The sequence below is a fragment of the Oncorhynchus keta genome, chromosome 36 (genome assembly GCF_023373465.1).
Source record: "Oncorhynchus keta strain PuntledgeMale-10-30-2019 chromosome 36, Oket_V2, whole genome shotgun sequence".
In the NCBI taxonomy this organism is placed as follows: domain Eukaryota; kingdom Metazoa; phylum Chordata; class Actinopteri; order Salmoniformes; family Salmonidae; genus Oncorhynchus; species Oncorhynchus keta.
This window is the reverse complement of record NC_068456.1, coordinates 10,183,460-10,207,077: the sequence shown is the minus strand read 5'-3', so window position 1 is coordinate 10,207,077 and position 23,618 is coordinate 10,183,460. Positions and strand designations below refer to the sequence as shown.

Here is a 23,618-nt window from a genome sequence, read left to right as displayed (position 1 = left end):
ACGCGTGTCAGTACGTTTACACACGCGTGTCAGTACGTTTACACACGCGTGTCAGTACGTTTACACACGCGTGTCAGTACGTTTACACACGCGTGTCAGTACGTTTACACACGCGTGTCAGTACGTTTACACACGCGTGTCAGTACGTTTACACACGCGTGTCAGTACGTTCACACACGCGTGTCAGTACGTTCACACACGCGTGTCAGTACGTTCACACACGCGTGTCAGTACGTTCACACAACAAGTAGGTCAGTACGTTCACACAACAAGTAGGTCAGTACGTTCACACAACAAGTAGGTCAGTACGTTCACACAACAAGTAGGTCAGTACGTTCACACAACAAGTAGGTCAGTACGTTCACACAACAAGTAGGTCAGTACGTTCACACAACAAGTAGGTCAGTACGTTCACACAACAAGTAGGTCAGTACGTTCACACAACAAGTAGGTCAGTACGTTCACACACGCGTGTCAGTACGTTCACACAACAAGTAGGTCAGTACGTTCACACAACAAGTAGGTCAGTACGTTCACACAACGCGTGTCAGTACGTTCACACAACAAGTAGGTAACATGGGGGAGAGGCGTGGTGCCTTGAAGTTGCTTTATTTGTTTTTTGAAACCAGGTTTGCGGTTCACGTGCTCTATAAGATGGAAGAGTTCCATGCAGTCATGGCTCTGTATAATACTGTACGTTTCCTTGAATTTGTTCTGGACCCGGGGACTGTGAAAAGACCCCTGGTGGCATGTCTGGTGGGGTAAGTGTGTGTGTCAGTGCTGTGTGTAAGTTGACTATGCAAACAATTTGGAATTTCCAACACATTGTCACTTCTTGTTTTTATAAGAAACAGTCAGTCTTTATTCAACTCTTAGCCAAGAGAGACTGTCATGCGTAGTATTAATATTATCCCTCTGATTTATAAAGAAGAGCAAGATGTGTGCTCTGTTCTGGGCCAGCTGCAGCTTAACTACAGTACCGGTCAAAAGTTTGGACACAAGGGTTTTTCTTTATTTTTACTAACTTCTACATTGTACAGTAATAGTGAAGACATAAAACTATGAAATAACACACATCGAATCCTGTAGTAACCAAAAAAGTTATAAAATAAATATATTTCAGATTCTTCAAAGTAGTCAGTAATCAAGATGTTTTAGGCCGACGAATGGGGTCTTGTTTGTAAATAGTTCTGAAAGACTGAGTTGGAGAATGAGGTAAATCTTTTTCTTGAGTGGATGGTCAGGGGGTCGGAAAATAATTACAAATAATTTGTAGACTACAGATTGACCGCAAGAAGCCGAAACGGATATATTTGACCCCCAAAAATAATTTCAAACCTTGCTTACAGTTTGTATAAGATCACGTGTCTCTTATGCGTGGGAATATTTGGGAACAGATTTATTAAATTAAAATCACTCTGAGCTGATTTGCTGGTGTTTTTACCATCTTTTGTGTCAATGAAAATGGAGAAATGCATTTAAAGAACGCAGCCCTACAGTTAGAGAACCCTGCTGCAGTCTATGGCCCACTGCAGTGCTGGACATTTTATTTTCCTAAGACTTCAAACTTACATTTTTTTTGTTCTTGACTTGAGCATGAAGCAAAAATATGTAATTGAGGTAACCTGTGGGCTACAGTATTTAATCTACGCAGCAACCAAGGGGTACTGTGAACCTTGTCCAATCTGCAGTAGCACACATTTTAACCCTGGAAATACTTTCATAGCTTTGTCTCATCGACTTTCTGATTGGCAGAGACAAGTCAGTAAGTTAGCCCTGATTTGCCAGAGTCGAGCTGTAGACTGACTGGCTCTCGTCCGCAGGCAACACATGTGTCGGGTCTTCGGCTACTCTCTCTTTAATTTATTTTATTCAAATGAAGGATTCAAAATCCCAGTATATCCGAAGGTAAGCCTTAATAAATTGGAGGTGAGAGATTGTCAGGTTTACTGTATCTATTTGGCCTGGCCCGGGGTGTTAGTCATGCTCTTGACAGAGTGGTCTGTGACCTTACTTTGAATAAATGACTTCACGCACTCAACTCCAGGGCTCATCCAAGGAAACAAAGTAATTAAGTTGTCACTTAATCATGCTCACGTTAGAAACACTGGATCTCTTTTTGAAAAGGACTCCGGTCTCTCTTCCAGACCGATGGTTCAATCGAAGCAGAAATGTATTATCACGGCCTTTATTTTACCTCAATAGCATCACCGTGCTTAGAGGGAGCTAATGTGTGGCAGCAGTCATTCAGGCAGTCAGACGGTGTGGGAGTGAATGTCAAGGACAGAGAATGAAAGACTCCTGTATATGAGGCTTGCCTCGCACACTGTCCCCTGAGCCCCAGCTCTGTCTAGCTTGTTACATATTCGAAGAGTCGGGAGATTGACACCTCGGAGGTACTGACACGACCATGTTTTTCCATCCACCTTCTTTTGTTTCAGGTTATCGGTAGCCCAGAGGTTCACATGCCAAGAAAGCGAGGAGGAGGAGGGGCAGGAAGAGGAGCCAGAGGGGACACACCCAGGGCGATCAGTCTGGAACACGTAGCATATGCTCTTAAAGGTGAGTGGCTATTCATCCACCATTCTCTATCATCCTGCTTTACCACCTTCTCTCTCTCCTCTCTCTCTCTCTCACTCTTCCCCCTCATAGACACGCAACAAACACACAAAGTATGCTTTTCATTCATTACTCTCCGTCCTTGGTTTCCCTTTTTCTTGTGTATGGAAAATGCACAAAATCACTCCTGTTTATAGTGTTAACATACACATTCATTTCCCTTCTGTACATTGTGGCCTTACTGTTTTGTGAATTGCTTGTCAGGTAAGTTTTGCATGGCACACTGGACCCTCCTGCTGTTTGGGATATTCTCCAATGGTTTCCTCACTGAAGAATGCTTTTCACTCGTAAGCTTGAACTAGAGCCTGCTTAAACATGTTTATTTATTCATTGATACAAGAAGGTAATGTTTCTGTTGACTAAATGTAAATGAGTCAGAAGAGCCACAAAATTTGTGGTAAATGTCTAGTGTTTTGTTGTTAGTACAGTAGCTCCAGACGCATGCGTCCATAAACGGTGCGAAGGAGAACCAGCCACCTAGGTTCCACCAAATCAAAAGCCCTGAGTGTATCATAATGACTCGGGTTATTATTCTCTCTCCCATACTCAATGTCCCTGGAAAATAATGACTATTTTCCACGGGTTCAGTTATATGAACCTTAGCTTTCAAGCTTAGCCCAAACAAGACTGAACATGGCCCTGTAGAGCACACTACCGCCCGGTTCAGGTGCTTGTTAATAACAGAGCACTGTCCTTCCTTCACCTCAGTGGGAACATTAGTTCACTTTATATGCAGCTGCCTTTTCATTGGACCAATTCAGGTGACCTTGAGTACACCAGCTGTGTGCCTCCATCTCCCCCTAACACCACCCATTTACAGCCCGCCACCAACAGCTGCTCTAATTGGTCGCTATATTGGGTTGATGAGGCAAAAATGGCGGTACAATCAATCAATTTTTACAAATGAATTTGTTACAGAAAGTTAAACAAAGCCCAGGTAGCAGGATGCTGGGCATGGAGTAGAGAGGCATCTAAACAGCCACATTAGCACAGAATGACAGCAGGGGGATCCCAGATTAGGCGCAACATGAACATCCCAGCAGTTATTAACTATGTCATAGAGTGCCACCAGGACAGTGGTAAGAGAAATGCTTCGCAACAAGGGGTACTCTTACACCAACCCACTGTTCAGGAGTGACCGTAAGGATGGCTCTTAAAATATAAATTCTACGATGGATTCGTGACGACCACAAATCTCTGTGGTCAAGCTCTTCCCACAGCTGTGCCCTTACGCTGTAAGCCACAGGCTAAAAAGGTACATTTCTCATTTAGATTTTTTTTTTAAATAAATTATTTGATTCCCTTATTGTTGACTGGCTTGTTCTATAGTAAATGAGCCCTATAAGAGTGTTCTGCCTAAAACACTGGGTGACCTCTGTGAGAGAAACACTATGTTCCATTATATTCTCCATGGCTTAAATGACATGATTTTAAATTAGGTGAAATGTCAAACAGTGCTGAGACTGTTTGAAGTGTATGCATGCGTATTTGTGTGTGTGTGTAGGTTTTTTCTGCGTGGGGAAAGTCTTGGGTGGACCATGTAAGTGTTTTTTGGACCGTTGTTCTAGATTGGGAAAGAAATTCTGTGTAAGATATTGTATGTAAAAAAACAAATCCTAACCTATTTATTTTTGAGAACAAACAATCACTCAAATAAAAGCTAGACAGCCAGGGAGAATCTAAAATGATAAATATTATGCAATATGTATTTTTGTCATGACGGGAGGCCCCCCATTTGATTTTTGTTAAACTATTTGAATCACTCTGATAGCATAAGCCATGGCAAGATGTGTAGAATTTCAGGAAATTCGCTTTCCAATTAGCAACAGTCAACAAAATGATGTTTTTAATGCAACAGTTGGACAATGAATAACAATACCTTTTGAAATGGTATAAACCATCGGATATTGACTGAGTTATAGCACACAAACCATTTTACAAATTCGATTTTGGTGGGAATTCAGGTGTTCAACTTATTGTGAATTGTAACAATTTTCTTTTATCAGGTTTTGTAAAAATATTTTTTGTTAAAATAAAGACAATTATGTGCCTCGTTTGTATAAATAGTGTATTTGCATAAATGACAAACATTAGCATAAATGGGTGGAACAGGGCTGCAAGCACTAAACACTACCCTATACACTACCCTATCTGCACTCAATCACCTGCATTGTCGAGATTGCCTCATTAATTACTGTTGTTGTCTTGCATAATTCAACATGTTTGTCAAAGATACCCTTGGATTAAAAATCAACACACTTGGCTCTAGATTACACCCATCTAAACATGCTTGACATTGTTGGCAAGATCAGACACATCACTATAATCCGAGTATTCATTTTCAGAAATTGCTTTTATTTCTGCACGTCTAATTTGTCAAAATGGCAACTTTTTATTAAATTATAACTTGTTTCCACAAAAAAAATTAACACCCATAAAAAAAAAAAGAAATCTGTCTTGTGTGTTAAAACTGATTTGTTATCTGTGTAGAATTGCAGGATATGAGCTTGAAAACAGCTATATTTTGTCACTGTGGCGAACAGGAGTGCCTTAAAACAATAATAGTTGGCTTGCACACCATTGGCCACGCCCATGGCCACACCCCTGTCACACCCACCAACTAAGCCCCATTTTGATCCAGAAAAAAACCATGGTGCGTTTCTGTAATCCAGGGCACCACTAGCTGATTGTCACGCGTTGCTGGTGACAACAGCACAGGCGTTCACATTTGTTATTCTCTGACACATCTTCCTGCAAAGGTTGCTTATCCACAGCCCTGAGCAACACAAAAAAAAGACCGCTTTTACACTGAATAATATTGTGTGTGATCAGCTCAAGGCTGATAAACACACACAGAGAGAGAGAGAGAGAGAGAGTGGTAAAGTATAGCGGGAAACCAGAAAGCTGTATTAGCCAATTTTAAGGAGAATTTATTTTTGAAAAATATACATATCCTTCAAGAGTTCTTTGATACAGGAATATTAAACACCCATTGTGTTAAATTACAGTATTCTGCTTAAACATATGCCTGCTTTGTTTCATAAAAATAGTTTACATTTTTTAAATGGTAGCCTAATTTATAACTGCCACCAAATCCAGGTAATTGAAGATTGTGAAAGTGGGGTGCTGAATGTTGTATGAAGTGTTCTTGCTGTGTAATCAGCCTCACATGAATTTCCACTCAAACATGAAACACTCTCTCAATATTTGATTTAACGTTTTAGGTAGAGTGCCTCGGAACAGTTTTGGGTGTGTAAAAGTTCTCAGATTTTTTTTCCAGTGACCTAATTTCGAAACCTGGTATCATTGTGAGCTATGTCACTCAAATCCCAGTGGACATCATTAGGTAACTGGGTATGATAAAGTAGTGGTTCCACACATAACGTTTTTAAGGTTGTCTCGGGTACGCGAGTCCCCTTGGTGTATCACGATTCTGGAGGAGGGAACCCAGCATAGCAGCACGTGCACTGAATCCTTTCTATCACAGAGGGTCAAATGAAGTCACTAGCTAATAGCTACTTTACTGGAACCCTTTTGATTACAATTCAGCCTGCTCCTTTTGTATCTCTTCAGAATGCCTGTGACTTAAGAACCTGTGGATGAGGACGTCGCTGGAGTACCTCAGAGTTTGGGTATGGTCGTTATTTTCCTCAAAATATGTTCTATTTCTAATAATGACAAACCTAGGGTTGTTTCTGTACCGTTATATTGCTACGTTTAGGTGTGTGGGTTTACCATGGGGTTGTTATGTTGCTGGTATAATACAGTGCCTTGCGAAAGTATTCGGCCCCCTTGAACTTTGCGACCTTTTGCCACATTTCAGGCTTCAAACATAAACATATAAAACTGTATTTTTTTGTAAAGAATCAACAACAAGTGGGACACAATCATGAAGTGGAACAACATTTATTGGATATTTCAAACTTTTTTAACAAATCAAAAACTGAAAAATTGGGCGTGCAAAATTATTCAGCCCCCTTAAGTTAATACTTTGTAGCACCACCTTTTGCTGCGATTACAGCTGTAAATCGCTTGGGGTATGTCTCTATCAGTTTTGCACATCGAGAGACTGAATTTTTTCCCCATTCCTCCTTGCAATACAGCTCTAGCTCAGTGAGGTTGGATGGAGAGCATTTGTGAACAGCAGTTTTCAGTTCTTTCCACAGATTCTCGATTGGATTCAGGTCTGGACTTTGACTTGGCCATTCTAACACCTGGATATGTTTATTTTTGAACCATTCCATTGTAGATTTTGCTTTATGTTTTGGATCATTGTCTTGTTGGAAGACAAATCTCCGTCCCACTCCATCAGGTTTTCTTCCAGAATGGTCCTGTATTTGGCTCCATCCATCTTCCCATCAATTTAAACCATCTTCCCTGTCCCTGCTGAAGAAAAGCAGGCCCAAACCATGATGCTGCCACTACCATGTTTGACAGTGGGGATGGTTTGTTCAGGGTGATGAGCTGTTGCTTTTACGCCAAACATAACGTTTTGCATTGTTGCCAAAAAGTTCAATTTTGGTTTCATCTGACCAGAGCACCTTCTTCCACATGTTTTGTGTGTCTCCCAGGTGGCTTGTGGCAAACTTTAAATGACACTTTTTATGGATATCTTTAAGAAATGTCTTTCTTCTTGCCACTCTTCCATAAAGGCCAGATTTGTGCAATATATGACTGATTGTTGTCCTGTGGACAGAGTCTCCCACCTCAGCTGTAGATCTCTGCAGTTCATCCAGAGGGATCATGGGCCTCTTGACTGCATCTCTGATCAGTCTCCTCCTTGTATGAGCTGAAAGTTTAGAGGGATGGCCAGGTCTTGGTAGATTTGCAGTGGTCTGATACTCTTTCCATTTCAATATTATCGCTTGCACAGTGCTCCTTGGGATGTCTAAAGCTTGGGAAATCTTTTTGTATCCAAATCCAGCTTTAAACTTCTTCACAACAGTATCTCGGACCTGGCTGGTGTGTTCCTTGTTCTTCATGATGCTCTCTGCGCTTTTAACGGACCTCTGAGACTATCACAGTGCAGGTGCATTTATACGGAGACTTGATTACACACAGGTGGATTGTATTTATCATCATTAGTCATTTAGGTCAACATTGGATCATTCAGAGATCTTCACTGAACTTCTGGAGAGAGTTTGCTGCACTGAAAGTAAAGGGGCTGAATAATTTTGCACGTGCAATTTTTCAGTTTTTGATTTGTTAAAGTTTGAAATATCCAATAAATGTCGTTCCACTTCATGATTGTGTCCCACCTGTTGTTGATTCTTCACAAAAAAATACAGTTTTATATCTTTATGTTTGAAGCCTGAAATGTGGCAAAAGGTCGCAAAGTTCAAGGGGGCCTAATACTTTCGCAAGGCACTGTAAGTCACCAGACCCCCCCGTCTAGTGGTTAGAGCGTTGGACTAGTAACCGAAAGGTTGCAAGATCGAATCCCCGAGCTGACAAGGTAAAAAATAAAAAAAAATCTGTCCTTCTGCCTCTGAACAAGGCAGTTAACCCACTGTTCCTAGGCCGTCATTTAAAATAAGAATTTGTTCTTAACTGACTTGCCTAAAGGTATAAAATAAAACCTAAAGCTCCACTCAGATCCCCTGTGACGTACTTACTGAAGGCTCTAGAAGATACTGTGTTCGGCCACAAATTCCTTGTTTTGCTAAGTTTGCCGTATTGTACATTACTCTCCGCTATTCTTTTTTTCTATGGCCATTAGCATCCAAATTTTAGATTGTGCTAATTTTATTGCCACATTGAAACAAATCACGTGCTGTAGTTTAAAAACTTGGTGGATAGTGCTAAAACAATGGTTTCCTCAAGATTCTGCCATCTTTATGCACATTCGCCATTGGGGAACCTCAGAGCTCCACTCAGATCCCCTGTGACGTACGTACAGAAGGCTCTAGAAGATACTGTGTTCTTCATGCTACTGATTGCAGAAAGCGTTGGATATGTTTGCTCCTGTGTGATTATTTTGAGGTGGAAGAGCTGTAACGGTTTCCCATAATGATGATGCCGTTTGTTTTTTAAAGTAGGTTTAGGAACTGGGATCGTGTGGTGTGATAATTGTATCAAATGTAATGCTATTGGATTGTGCCATTTTATTGAGCTATTTCAGACCTTGCAGCATATCATTTTTCATGTCAGTGTCATGTACACAAAAGTAAAGCTAAATCACTGACTTGGCTTTGCTATTCTAAAGTATGTTATAGTCAATTTTGCTCTAAGTACTGCTGTACCCACTAGCAATCTATACTGAGCAGAAATATAAACGCAACATGTAAAGTGTTGGTCCCATGTTTCATGAGCTGAAATTCAAGATCCCAGAAATGTTCCATATGCACAAAAAGCCCATTTCTATGAAATGTTGTGCACAAATTTGTTTACATCCCCGTTAGTGAGTATTTCTCCTTTGCCAAGATAACCCATCCACCTGACGGGCGTGGAATATCAAGAAGCTGATTAAACAGTATCATTACACAGGTGCACCTTGTGTTGGAGACGAAAGGCCACTCTAAAATGTGTATTTCTGTCACACTACACAATGCCGCAGATGTCTCAAGTTTTGATGGAGCATTCAATTGGCATTCTGACTGCAGGAATGTCCAACAGAGGTGTTGCCAGAGAATTGAATGTTAATTTCTTTACCATTAGCCGGCTCCAACGTTGTTTTAGAGAATTTGGCAGTACATCCAACCGGCCTCATAACCTCGGGCCACCTGTAATCACGCTAGCCCAGGACCTCCATATCCGGCTTCTTCGCCTGCTGGATTGTCTGAGACCAGCCACCAGAACGGACAGCTGATGAAACTGTGGGTTTGCACAACTGAAGAATTTCTGCACAAACTGTAAGGAAAAATCTCAGGCAAGCTTATCTACGTGCTCGTCGTCCTCACCAGGGTCTTAATCTGACTGCAGTTATGGCATCTTTTGTGGGGGGAAAACGAATTGGCTGCGCCAATGTGAAATGCATAGATTGTGGCCTAATACTGATTTCCTTCTATGCGCAGGTCAGTTAAATCTTTGAAATTGTTGCATGTTTTATTTGACCTCCTTTACCTCAGATTGGCCTAATTGATGTGCTGTAATTTCATATACTCACGGTTCCTCTGCCTGACTATCTCTGTACTGTAATTGTATCTGATCATTCATTCCAAGGCTGATTTAACTCACACCCTCATTTACCAAGACCCCCCCCCCGTAGCTCATTCAAATACACTGTCTTTGGGTAAATGGCATTCCAACACTTTCATGTCCCAAGCAAGGGCTGTCACTGCAGATTCCCTATAAGGTGGGCATGGCAAGGGGTGCGGTCAGCTAAATTTTAGAGAATTTTAGGCAGAGATTTCCTGCAATTCCCCAAAAGTCTCACATTTTTGCAGTTAAGCTAATTTCCTGTAATTCTACATGTTTTGCCATGCAGCTGAGAGAAAATGTAAAGCTAATTTCCTGCAGTTCTATGTGTTTTGCTAATGCTGTGTTCTTTTGCTCTCACACAATTCTGTGTTATTTTGCTCACACATTCTCCCTGACTGTCTAGCTTTTATTTAGGTGATCGTTAGTTCTCAAAGATTTATATTGTAAAATATTTTAGAAATTTAGCAGACGCTCTTTTCCAGAGCGACTTAGAGGTGCAACTGGGGTTAAGTGCTTTGGTCAAGGGCACATCACTAGATTTTTCACCTAGTCGGCTCGGGGATTCTACCAGCAACCTTTCTGGTCCAATGCTCTTAGCCACTAGGCTACCTGCCGCCCATATCTAGGTCCATTGTCTTTCCTACATACATTGTTTTTAGTCGTTTACACCGAAAACGTTATTTATTTTACACTTTTAGGACTTGGGCAACCCGAAAAAAACACTGACTGTAGGTGGTTCACCCAATCATTTCAATGGCAGAAAAATCCTTGACCGAAGTTTGACTTCCTTTTTTGTAAGATATCGTAAACTGGGCCGTAGTCAGTTCTAATAATGTTGTTTTTCAGGCAAGGCTTTAAGACATCTGACATATGAAGAAAAGGATACGGCAGGGATAACCATTAGGGAAGTTCATTAAATGGGACTTGTTGCCTGCGCATTTAAAAATGCCACAAACTAATGCTTCTAACTGCCGGAACATTTGTAAAGACCCCCCCCTGTGTGGGAGTGCATCTGAGAACTGAGAGTAGAAACCAATTCTTTCATGACTGATGGAACGCAACTTGCCACCCCCTCGTGCTGCCACTTAAATCCCAGGCAAACATCAAGTCCCGAAAAATCACTATGCTATTTTCCACTGCGCTGTTATTGAGAAACTGCCACACGGCTGTAATGTGTATTTCTATAAAGAGCCGCAGTGCTGTAAAGTGACAGAAATCCAGCCTTAATTGGCTTTCTTAACAGAGGTCGATTTCACAAATCCTCACGCAGACAGAGACCAAGACGTGGGGACAAGAGGTTCCTATTGGTAAAACGTAGGCAGGGCGTAAATACAGGCTGTACATCCATGTGGTGTTTCATTGATCTGGTTATTTTAGTGACCAAATCCAATTCAAATGTTATTTGTCACATACACATGGTTAGCAGATGTTAATGCGAGTGTAGCGAAATGCTTGTGCTTCTAGTTCCGACAATGCAGTAATAACCAAGTAATCTAACTAACAATTCCAAAACTACTGTCTTATACACACAAGTGTAAGGGGATAAAGAATATGTACATAAAGATATATGAATGAGTGATGGTACAGAGCGGCATAGGCAAGATACAGTAGATGGTATCGAGTACAGTATATACATATGAGATGAGTATGTTAGCAAAGTGGCATAGTTAGTGGCTAGTGATACATGTATTACATAAAGATGCAGTAGATGATATAGAGTACAGTATATACGTATACATATGAGATGAACAATGTAGGGTATGTAAACATTATATTAGGTAGCATTGTTTAAAGTGGCTAGTGGTATATTTTACATTTCCCATCAATTCCCATTATTAAAGTGGCTGGAGTTGAGTCAGTGTGTTGGCAGCAGCCACTCAATGTTAGTGGTGGCTGTTTAACAGTCTGATGGCCTTGAGATAGAAGCTGTTTTTCAGTCTCTCGGTCCCAGCTTTGATGCACCTGTACTGACCTTGCCTTCTGGATGATAGCGGGGTGAACAGGCAGTGGCTCGGGTGGTTGTTGTCCTTGATGATCTTTATGGCCTTCCTGTAACACCGGGTGGTGTAGGTGTCCTGGAGGGCAGGTAGTTTGCCCCCGGTGATGCGTTGCGCAGACCTCACTACCCTCTGGAGAGCCTTACGGTTGTGGGCGGAGCAGTTGCCGTACTAGGCGGTGATACAGCCTGCCAGGATGCTCTTGATTGTGCATCTGTAGAAGTTTGTGAGTGCTTTTGGTGACGAGACGAATTTCTTCACCAGGGACAAATTGGCCGACATTTTCTATATCTGCCAACTTTTATTTGACCCCAGCAGCTTATGCAACAGCTCAGGAAAAACTGAAATATTAGTCAGGCCAATAGAAGCACATTCTTATGCAGTTGGTTAAGCAGGTCCGGTGGCAAAGACCTGTCTTTGAGTAGATGCACCCTTCCTTTCCACTGCAGGGGTTGCCATGCCTTGCGTGACATGGGGACTTAAAGCGTAGGCCATCGCTCTAGGCTACGTCACTCAAATGTGAAGAAGAAACGCACAACATTTATGATTTCCAGACTCGAAACATGCTCTTCTCTTCCCTTTCTCGTTATAACTGAATGAATGTTTAACTGAGGTTTGAGTCACTGACTACACCATGCATGAGAAATTCAGTGTGGCAAGGAAATAGAGTTCTCGAGGATGAGTCAAACCGTTACGTAGTACAACGATTTAACATCTCGGGTTAAGTCCAAATTCCTCCTTTTCCACCATACTGTAAAGTCCTTCACAATCTAGATGGAGGATAGATGAACCACAGAAATATAATGACTAGAACAGGCTTGGAACTTCTAATGGGGATGCACGTTCTAGTCATTCTTTCTATGAGATAAACACTGAAATGTAAATGGGTGTTGCAGTTTCCAAGAACAAAGGTCATATTTTAATGTCTAGTTGAACTTCATACATGCTATAGAATTTAGAGAATGTTTTCTACAGTACAGTATTTTGTTTTACAAAGTTGGTTATAGGAAAAGACAAAAGGGTGAATGGATGGAGTCGGACATGAAGGACTTACTGCTGATACCGGACCAGGCCCAAATCCCTTTCATTCGCATGAAGAGGAGACCGACACAGGGGACGCAGATTTGGGTACCTTGTGAGATTTGGGTACCTCTACCATCCATTATATTGGCCAACATGCAATCATTGGAGAATAAACTGGATGAGCTCCGTTAGAGACTATCCTACCAACGGGACGTTAACTGTAATATCTTATGTTTTACCGAGTCGTGGCTGAACGATGACACAAATAATATACAGTTGGCTGGGTTTTCCATGCATCGGCAAGACCGAACTAATAGCTCTGTTAAGATGAGGGGTCTGTGTATTTTTCAATAACAGCTGGTGCATGAAATCTAATATGAAAGAAGTCTCAACGTTTTGCTCGCTTGAGGTAGAGTATCTCATGATAAGCTGTAGAACAAACTATTTACCCAGAGTTTTCATCTATATTTTTCATAGCTGTATATTTACCACCACAAACCGATGCTGACATTAATACAGCTCGTTGAGTGCGGTCTAAGGCCATAAGCAAACAAGAAAATGCTCATCCAGAACTAATTTCTACCAGCATGTCACATTTATTTCACCTTTATTTAACCAGGTAGGCTAGTTGAGAACAAGTTCTCATTTGCAACTGCGACCTGGCCAAGATAAAGCAAAGCAGTTCAACACATACAACATGTGTAACCAGAGGGGCAAAATAACCTCTAGGCCACCTTTTTAATCCACACACAGAGACTGGAATAAAGCTCTCCCTCACCCTCCGTGCATCGGCAGGATAGAACAGCTACGTCCGGTAAGATGAGGAGTGGGATATGTCTTAGACATTGCGCACCAGCTGTTATTGACAATCTACCAAGAAAGTTTTTGTCTATTTTTTTGTAGGCATCGATTTACCACCACATACCGATGCTGGCACTAAGACCGCACTCAACGATCTGTATAAGGCCATAAGCGAACAAGAAAATGTAATTCAGGGATGCAGGCTAACTTAAATCCGTTTTACCTCATTTCTACCAGCATGTCACGTGCAACCAGAGGGCGAAAGAACTCTACCACCTTTACTCCACACACAGAGATGCGTAAAAAGCTCTCCCTCGCTCTCCATTTGGAATATCTGACCATAATTCTATTCTCCTGATTCCTGCTTACAAGCAAAAACTAAAGCAGGAAGTACCAGTAACTCACTCAATACGGACGTGGTCAGATGATGCGGATGCTACGCTATAGGACTGTTTTGCTAGCACAGACTCGAATATGTTCAGTGATTCATCCAATGACATTGAGGAGTGTACCACCTCAGTCAACATCCACACCAAGCTAAAGGCTAGAGCTGCCGCTTTCAAGGTGCGGGACATTAATCTCGGTGCTTATAAAAAAGAAACTGCTATGCCCTCAGACGAACCATCAAACAGGCAAAGCGTCAATACAGAACTAAGATTGAATCCTACTACACCGGCTCTGATGCTCGTCGGATGTGGCAGGGCTTGCAAACTATTATTAACTACAAAGGGAAACCCAGCCAGGAGCTGGCCAGTGACGTGAGCCTACCAGATGGGCAAAATTGTTATTTAATTTTTTATTTAAACTTTTTTTTAACTAGGCAAGTCAGTTAGAACAAATTCTTATTTTCAATGACGGCCTAGGAACAGTGGGTTAACTGCCTTTGTTCAGGGGCAGAACGACAGATTTGTACCTTGTCAGCTCGGGGATTCGATCTTGCAACCTTTCGGATACTAGTCCAAAGCGCTAACCACTAGGCTACCTGCCGCCAATAAAATGCATTTTATTGTTTCGAGGCAAGCAATACTGAAGCATCCATGAGCGCACCAGCTGTTCCAGATGAGCAAGACCTTTTAAACAGGTCAACATTCACAAGGCCGCAGAGCCAGACGGATTACCTGGACGTGTACTCAGAGCATGTGCTGACTAACTTGTACGTGTCTTCACTGACATTTTCAACCTGTCCCTGACCCAAGTCTGTAATACCTACATGTTTCAAGCAGACCACCATAGTTCCTGTGCCCAAGAACAGCAAAGTAACCTGCCTAAATGACCATTGACCCATAGCACTCACATCTGTAGTCATGAAGTACTTTGAAAGGCTGGTCATGGCTCACATCAACACCATCATCCAAGAAACCCTAGAGCCACTCCAATTCGCATACCGCCCCAACAGATCCACATATGACACAATCTCTATTGCACTCCACACTGCCTTTTCCCACCTGGACAAAAGGAATACCTACTTGAGAATGCTCTTCATTGACTACAGCTCAACGTTCAACACCGTAGTTCCCTCAGATCATCAACAAGCTAAGGACCCTGGAACTAAACGCCTCCCTCTGCAACTGGATCCTGGACTGACCTCCCCCAGGTTATAAGTGTAGACAACACATCTGCCACAGTGATCTTCAACACAGGGGCCCCTCGGGGGTGCATGCTTATTCCCCTCCTGAACTCCTGTTCGCCCATGACTGCGTGGCCAAGCACAACTTCAACACCATTAAGTTTACAGATGACACAACAGTGGTAGGCCTGATTACCGACATCGAGACCTGGCCGTGTGGTGCCAAGAGATCAACCTCTCCCTCAACGTGATCAAGACAAAGGAGATGATTGTGGACAACAGAAAAAGACGGGCTGCACAAGCCCCCATTCTTTTCGAGGCTGTAGTGGAGCAGGTCGAGAGTTTCAAGTTCCTTGGTGTCCACATCACCAGCAAACTATCATGGTCCAAACACACCAAGACAGTCGTGAAGAGGGCATGACAATGCCTATTCCCCCTCAGGGGACTGAAAATATTTGAGGTCCTCAGATCCTAAATGTTCTACAGCAAGGTGCTACAGAGGGTAGTGCGTACAGCCGAGTATCACTAGGGCCAAACTTCCTGTCATCAAGGACCTCTATAACATGACCTCTATACCTCTGTCAGAGGAAGGCCCTGAAAATCGTCAGACTCCAGACACCCTAGTCATAGACTCTTCTCTGCCACCGCACCACAAGCGTTGCCAGAGCGGCAAGTCTAGGTCCAAAAGGCTCCGTAACAGCTTCTACCCCCAAGCCATAAGACTGCTGAACACCTAATCAAATGGCCACCTTGACTATTTTACATTTAAGTCATTTAGCAGACGCTCTTATCCAGAGCGACTTACAAATTGGTGCATTCACCTTATGACATCCAGTGGAACAGTCACTTTACAATAGTGCATCTAAATCTTAAAAGGGGGGTGAGAAGGATTACTTATCCTATCCTAGGTATTCCTTAAAGAGGTGGGGTTTCAGGTGTCTCCGGAAGGTGGTGATTGACTCCGCTGTCCTGGCGTCGTGAGGGAGTTTGTTCCACCATTGGGGGCCAGAGCAGCGAACAGTTTTGACTGGGCTGAGCGGGAACTGTACTTCCTCAGTGGTAGGGAGGCGAGCAGGCCAGAGGTGGATGAACGCAGTGCCCTTGTTTGGGTGTAGGGCCTGATCAGAGCCTGGAGGTACTGAGGTGCCGTTCCCCTCACAGCTCCGTAGGCAAGCACCATGGTCTTGTAGCGGATGCGAGCTTCAACTGGAAGCCAGTGGAGAGAGCGGAGGAGCGGGGTGACGTGAGAGAACTTGGGAAGGTTGAACACCAGACGGGCTGCGGCGTTCTGGATGAGTTGTAGGGGTTTAATGGCACAGGCAGGGAGCCCAGCCAACAGCGAGTTGCAGTAATCCAGACGGGAGATGACAAGTGCCTGGATTAGGACCTGCGCCGCTTCCTGTGTGAGGCAGGGTCGTACTCTGCGGATGTTGTAGAGCATGAACCTACAGGAACGGGCCACCGCCTTGATGTTAGTTGAGAACGACAGGGTGTTGTCCAGGATCACGCCAAGGTTCTTAGCGCTCTGGGAGGAGGACACAATGGAGTTGTCAACCGTGATGGCGAGATCATGGAACGGGCAGTCCTTCCCCGCGAGGAAGAGCAGCTCCGTCTTGCCGAGGTTCAGCTTGAGGTGGTGATCCGTCATCCACGCATGAGGTCTGTCATTTTTTATCATGGGTACACTTAAACTGTGAGAGGCCGTGTAAAATCATACAATGTGATTTTTCTGGATTTTGGTTTTAGATTCCGTCTCTCACAGTTGAAGTGTACCTATGATAAAAAATGACAGGCATCTACATGCTTTGTAAGTAGGAAAACCTGAAAAATCGGCAGTGTATCAAATAATTGTTCTCCCCACTGTATATAGTTTGATTGGATTGGCACTCTGCTCTGACGTCGCATACACTAGTTCTGACCATGTGGCCCCACCCCACTGCACAAGCTGCTGTGAAGGTCATTGATCTTTCGTTGGAATTCCGCTGTGACGCATCAGCCTTTCCCTCCCTTTATTCTCCCCAATGAACCCGTCAGCGGGGTTCACACACTGTAAAAATAGCAACATGATGAACACCCCTGTGCTGCTGGGGTATTTGTGGGACACGAGAGAGAACAGGGGTGGAGGGGGCATCTGACCCAGGAAGCGGTGGACTGATCAATGGCTTATGTTCATTGGTCCCCCCCAGGGCATAATCCAGTCGTGCAATTGTGCACTGTTTTGAATGAAGGGAATCTTTGAATCAAGCCAGAGGTGGTTAAACCTTCCTTTATTCTATAATGTTTTCCTAATTATTCAGATTTCTCAGAATGCTCTCCCCAGGGATACATAGCAAAGTGCTGATGGGACTCCCTAAAAACACACCGCTTCAAACCCTTTTCCAAAACTTAACATAATTCTTCTAACCTGCTATGCTAACTTTCCTGACCTTCTGTGTAAATTCTCCTAACCTGCCATGAAGATGTCACTTCTGGTCTTAGCTGTATCGAAGTGGCATGTTCTTAGGGTATCTCGAGTGCTGATCTTCAATCTGGTTTATTGTATCTGAACCTCTTAAGAGGATTTCTATGGCTTAAGTTGACGGCATACTTTCAGTTCGGCTGGCGGGTATGTGCTCGCATACTCCCTTAAAAGATCTTCGCTAGAAAAACGCGGCAATAGTACTGTTTGTCCATTTATTTATTTTTAATTTTTAAGATGCCGTAGCCAGTATACACTTCCTCAAGATAACTCAAATCTGTCATTTACTTTTCACGTTTGTTTTGCCAAGGAGATCTGTCGCGCTATATTACATCCAACTAAGATGTTTGCTGCAGTGTTTCCTCAAGTGAAATTTGCATAAAAATGATTTGTCTCATTGAATGACAAACATTTAATTGAAGAATCCCTACTGTTGACTGATGAAGGGGCGTAGACTTTAACTACAGACTTCAGCTTGCCTCTAAAAAAAAAAAAAAAAAAAAAAAAAGTGTGTGCACGAACAACTGGGGGGCAAAGACCGAAATGTCATGATATATGCACAAACTCTTCAGAACGGTTTCGGCTGGAAAGCATGCGTATGCATTTACAGTGCAATGAGTGCATCAGACTGGGGCATAAGTAACGTGTATAATGGATATAGAGAGGACTACGGTCTCCTTCTCTGTGCTGCAGGAAGGATAGACGGCTCTCTGGTGTTTCTCAACTCTCTGTGGCAATTGGATCCACAGGGCTACAGAGTGACTCAGCAAAAGCCAAGTCATCAATCAGAATAGATATAGTGACAGGCTCTTCTCCTGTTCAGTGTCTTAGTCATTTACAGCCACTAGTGGGTGTGCCTGTGTTCCTAAAAGTGTGTGTGTGTGTGTGTGTGTGTGTGTGTGTGTGTGTGTGTGTGTGTGTGTGTGTGTGTTCCATGGTTTTGATTTTGGTAGGGGGTGTGGCTGCTTTTCCTAACGAATATGCCTAGTTTTTACATTCTAAACTTAGCACACAATGCTTCCAGTCAGTGGACTGTAGTTTAAGAGTTCCTCTATTGGGAACACACTTCTGCTTGTAATCAATTGTAGGCTTGAGGGCATGCTCAGATTTTCCTCTCTCTCATTCTATTCCACATACACGTATGCACACACCATACTCTGCAGGCAGAATTTTGAGAGCAGATATTTTAAAAATCCTCCATCACGACACATTAATTGTGTTTGATGTTTATTTGAAGTGGCATCCCATACCCCTCCCTCCACTCTCCACTACAGACAGTTTGCACCAGGCAGCCGTTTCTTTTTCTGCCCACTGCTACTGCTCTCATCAAAGCTTATTGATTCAAACCACTTTTTTTGTTGCTACCGCTTTAGGAGAGAGGGAGAGTGGAGAGAGCCAGGGAGAGAGTAGGCATGGTCAGAAGGGAGGGAGAGAAAGGGAGGGGAACTGGACACAGACCTTTACAGCTGGCTTTTTGCACAGGGCAGGGCTCAGGGCTGGTGTTGCTTCTACCACATCTAATGCTTGTCTCCTGGCAGGAATAACCGACCGGACAGACGCTGAGCACCAAGGATGACGAGCGCTACCCCGGCCAGGAAGCCGTACCGCAAGGCTCCGCCTCAGCACCGCGAGTCGCGCAACAACTTGCCCTCGTTCCTAGAGGACCTTAGTGGGAGCTCGCCGCCTGCGCTTGCCAACACGGCTGGCCCCAACCCTCCTGACCCCTGCCAGGTAATTCGCATTCCAAACCATACTCCAGGTTTTCAGCGAACAAGGTTCACAGACCCCTACCTGAAATGCCCAGTTAGTCCTGAGAGCCGCAATATATTTTCTTCCTCCTGGTCTCTGCTCTCAGACAGTGAGCTGGATGTCTCCAGCCTGTCCAGCCTGGATCTTACTGTCCTGCCCCCACCCAAAATCTTCAGCCATAGAGGCATGACAGTGGGCGTCACAGCCAATCAGGCAGCCAGGGACTTGCAGGGGATGAGACGCTTATTGAGCCGCAGTGAGGGCCTACTCGCTCTCTCTGGAGACGAAGACCTCCGCTCAGATGACTCCCAGCGAGGTGGCTACTCCACCTCTCCAGCCCAGTCCAGTCGCAGCCTGGAGCGCTCGCTGGTCTTCAAGGACAATGCAGAGATCCTGGTTCCCAGAGGAGGTCAGCACCACCAGCAGACTTCCTTCCAGAGACTAGCCCTCCCTCCTAAGGGGATCCTAAAGCAGCCCAACCAGCTGGGCGTCCACTTCTCAGACCTCAGGAAGTACAAGTCTGCCGAGATGCTGGGCCAGAGCCGAGACTGGAAGCCCCAGAGGAGGTCTCTGGCCAAGACCACCTCAACCAGACAGATAACCCCATCCTCCACCTCGCAAAGCTCAGCAACCTCAGAAAGAATGATCCAATTCCTAGAAAATAAGCTGAAGTTCTCCAACTTCCTGGATGATGTCACCACCAGGCTCATCAGCCCTGCCAGAATGCAAATGCTGGGTGGAAAACAGCAAGAGGACACAAGACTGGTTAAGGGAAACCAGCCTCAGCACCAGGCACAAAATTCTCCCCTGACTCCCGAAGCGAAGAAGAAGCGAGGAACCGAGAGGAACCCTGCGATGAGCCGGCCGTGGGACGAGTGGTCCTCTGCGCTGGACAGGGACAGGCCTTCCAGGAAGGAAAAAGGTCGACCAAAGACCTGGCACCACACCCCGAAGGACATCCCTGACCAGAATGCAGAGAAGTGTAGGGCAGACCCCCTTAGGGAGGGAGCGAGGCCCAAAGCTGAGGGGCCCATCTACAGCCGTGTGGGGGGTGGCGGGGACTCCAGCTCTCGACGCTGCAGTGAGACTGATTGCGAGGACAAGAGTCGGCAGAGGGACCATCACCAGAAAAAACGGCACCAGTCCTCTCAGCTGGACACCAGAAAACAGCACAAGGACGCTATGGATAAACCCACAGCTAAATACGTGCCCCAGCCTCCTCAGTCTGAAACAGTATCCCAACACCTCTCTTTTTCTATTTTCTCACAGGTCAAGGTATGTGAGGAGAAGTTCTCTCCCCCCTTCCCCTCCATTGTTGTACGCCTTCCAGAAAAATAATTGGAAGCCTTCTCAACAAATGTCTGTGTATTGTGTCGAGCGGATTCAACATGCGAGTTGCTTAGCTACAACTCTCGTCATATTATAAATTGAAATGACATTTGCCAATAACTGAAGGCAAGTCATTTCCCTAGATGGCTCGAGAGTAGAAACGTACTGTACGAACACTCAAGTGGTATTCACTAGCCAGCTTTCTCGTCCAATCCAAACTGAAAAGGTCAGTGTTGTGCATCTGTGTCATATTAGTTTTTTACCTTTTTAGATCTCTTTATTTTAATGCACTGCATTCTGCTATAACGCTACACTGAGTGTACAAAACATTAAGATCACCGTCCTAATATTGAGTTTTTCTCCAGGCTTAAAAGAACCTTTTAACCTCTCTCCTCCCCTTCATCTACACTGATTTGAAGTGGAATTAACATCAATAAGGGATCATAGCTTTCACCTGGATTCACCTGGTCAGTGGAAAGATCATGACAGTGTTTTGTACACTCGGTGTATAGCCGTTGTTGAGACTGGCCATTATGTTGTAAAGATATTCTGCATTAATACTGTGAGATGAGAATACAATATTCATAAATGTGGTGCTGATAACTAGCCTCTTAAGTGCCGTAGATGCGCAGGCTGCTCTTCTGTGTAAACTGAAGTCTCTTTTTTATTCTTTTTATTTTGCAGAATGACAGGGGCTGTCAAATTGATTTCATAGCTCCATGAGACGTATTGGCCTGTGCAACTAAGAGACATCCTGTACAATTCTGCCTTGTCTGCTTATCTCTCTAACCCTTCGGCTTCAACATAAATGTGGCTAACACTGAAAACTACCAAGGAATCTGAATTCTGTGCAATGCGAAATTGGTTAATATAAATGTGGAACATTTTTTTTTTTTTTTTTTTACAATTTCTGCTTAGTTCAGTCCTTGAAAGCCGGTGAGTGTTTTTGAAATGGTGTATTGTTGTCGCGGAGTGCATCTCCAATGTTTTCCAGGTCTGTTCGCTGTCTGCCTTGCACAATGCCTCAAGGTTGTAGATGGAGAGCCTTTTTAAAAGAAATTACTAATTACAGCCAGTAATGATTGCCGGTCCAGCAAAATGTCTGTTTTTGTTGCAAACATATCTACAATGGCCAAACTAACAGGATGTTTGTTGTTGCAGGACTCCTTATCAGATGCAGACAGGATCAAGTAAGTAATTATTTTATAATCTACTTATGCTTTGACAAATATGTGCTGTATTTTCGGTGAGATATGCTTCAGCCACAGGATTGAAAATACTAAATTTGACTTGCAGTTTAAACAAACAAAAAACCGTGAATCTCAGCATGACTTCTTTGGCTATGGGTTTCTGTGTCTATTTGCCTGCTTCACTTTGAGCCCAGTTTTGACACCTCCGTGTGTACTGTATAGATCAGTCTACTGTGTGGGAAGCTGTAGCCCCGGGTGGCGTGACCTGATTGGCACTGGGTAGATAGGCTGCTTATAGGAGACGGCCAGGTTGGCACCAAGCCACAGCCAGCCCTTCCCAGGAGCCCCAGCTGCTCCCGTCTAGACACTTCCTGAGGAGAGGGAGCCGGGCAGGCCGCACTCAGACGCCCAGCTTCTGCGTCAGTAACGCTAAGGGGAGGAAGGGTTCATAGAGACATGGCTGATCCCATATGCTGCTATGATGACAAGCCCCTGCAGTGTGGTGGGAAGGGTGCTGCGCAGGTGGGCGAGCGAGAGTGGAAGAGGAGCAGGTTGCTGTTAGCGCCAACATCCGTCACCCACACCCCCCCTGCCGCCTCCTTCTCCCACCCCAGCCTGGGCTCAAAGTGAATCGATGTGATCAGTGGCGTCTCCCTGCTGGAACCCCCCCTCCTTCCCCCAGCTGTGAAAACTCCACACAGCTAATGAGAGAAAGCAGTATGTGGGGGAGTCCATTACCACCAGCCGTGCAGGATTGACCACTAGTACAGAGACGGAACACCAGTTGTAATTACAGCTCAAACGTTCACCTCCAGCAGTCCTGCGGTCCTCCTCCGCTCCACTTCCTCTCCCAAAAAGAATCCCTATAGTTGGCTAATTACTACCAAATCTATCAGCTGCGTGTGTGACGGTGCATGTTTGATGTGTCATTTTAGCCTCTCGCAGTAAAGTCTAGTCCAGCGCTGGCTCTGGTTAGCTACAGTGAAGTTCCCTTTGGTGTCAGTGAACGAGATGTAAAGGGTAAATATAGTCAGGCCAACATCCACGTGCTTAATGAATTGCCGCTGATGAAGCTGCTGTTGGATCTCCCCCTTCTCTTCCTTGTGGTGGTAAATGCTGATAAGCTCCTTTGTGGCACACAAGCAATGTCACTGATTGGCCTAGATGCCCCTGCGCTGGTGTGGGATGTTGAATGATTCTGTGTCTGACTAACTGAATACAACCTGAGCTGAGTGCCGCTGTTAATCATTACCGCCCAGTCACCCACTCCTGCCCTAGAGTTCCTCAATTCTCCACATAGGCCAGAGCTGAGTCTGTCTCCCCAGCGGTAGTGGAGTTTTGTCATGCTGTTCTATAGAATGTTGGCTGTTCGTCTACTGGTTACGCTGCAGAGGACTGTTTCTCAGATGAATGGGATTACCAATACATCGGTTGACATACCGATCTTCCTCCTCTCTCCCTCCCGTTGTTTCCACCATACTCTTCTGAATGGGAAAAGGTCCGAAAAGTCCAACTAAAGTCACAATAGTTTTGTCAGAAATGGTTTCCCATTAAGAACACCTGCTCTTTCCAGGACACAGACTGACCAGGTGAATCCAGGTGAAAGCTATGTTGCCTTATTGATGTCACTTGTTAAATCCACTTCAATCAGTGTAGTTGAAGGGGAGGAGACTGGTTAAAGATTTTTTTTTATAAGCCTTGAGACATGGGTTGTGTTTGTCTGCCATTCAGATGGTGAATGGGCA

At 44.2% G+C, this 23,618-nt stretch overlaps 1 protein-coding gene across 3 annotated transcripts in view; it reads left to right on the top strand.

Annotated features, from left to right (window-relative positions):
- tjap1 (tight junction associated protein 1 (peripheral)) overlaps positions 1–23,618 on the top strand; it is an 80,728-nt gene that overhangs the window by 33,068 nt on the left and 24,042 nt on the right. For 2 of the 3 annotated variants that reach the window (XM_035754088.2, XM_052498447.1), the window contains 4 exons: positions 2,442–2,562; positions 6,193–6,251; positions 19,144–19,336; positions 21,845–21,873. In XM_035754088.2, coding sequence (XP_035609981.2) covers positions 19,178–19,336; positions 21,845–21,873 — 188 coding nt within the window. In that variant the 5' untranslated portion in view covers positions 2,442–2,562; positions 6,193–6,251; positions 19,144–19,177. The remainder of the gene's footprint in view (positions 1–2,441; positions 2,563–6,192; positions 6,252–19,143; positions 19,337–21,844; positions 21,874–23,618) is intronic. The other variant, XM_035754089.2, reaches the window with a different exon arrangement.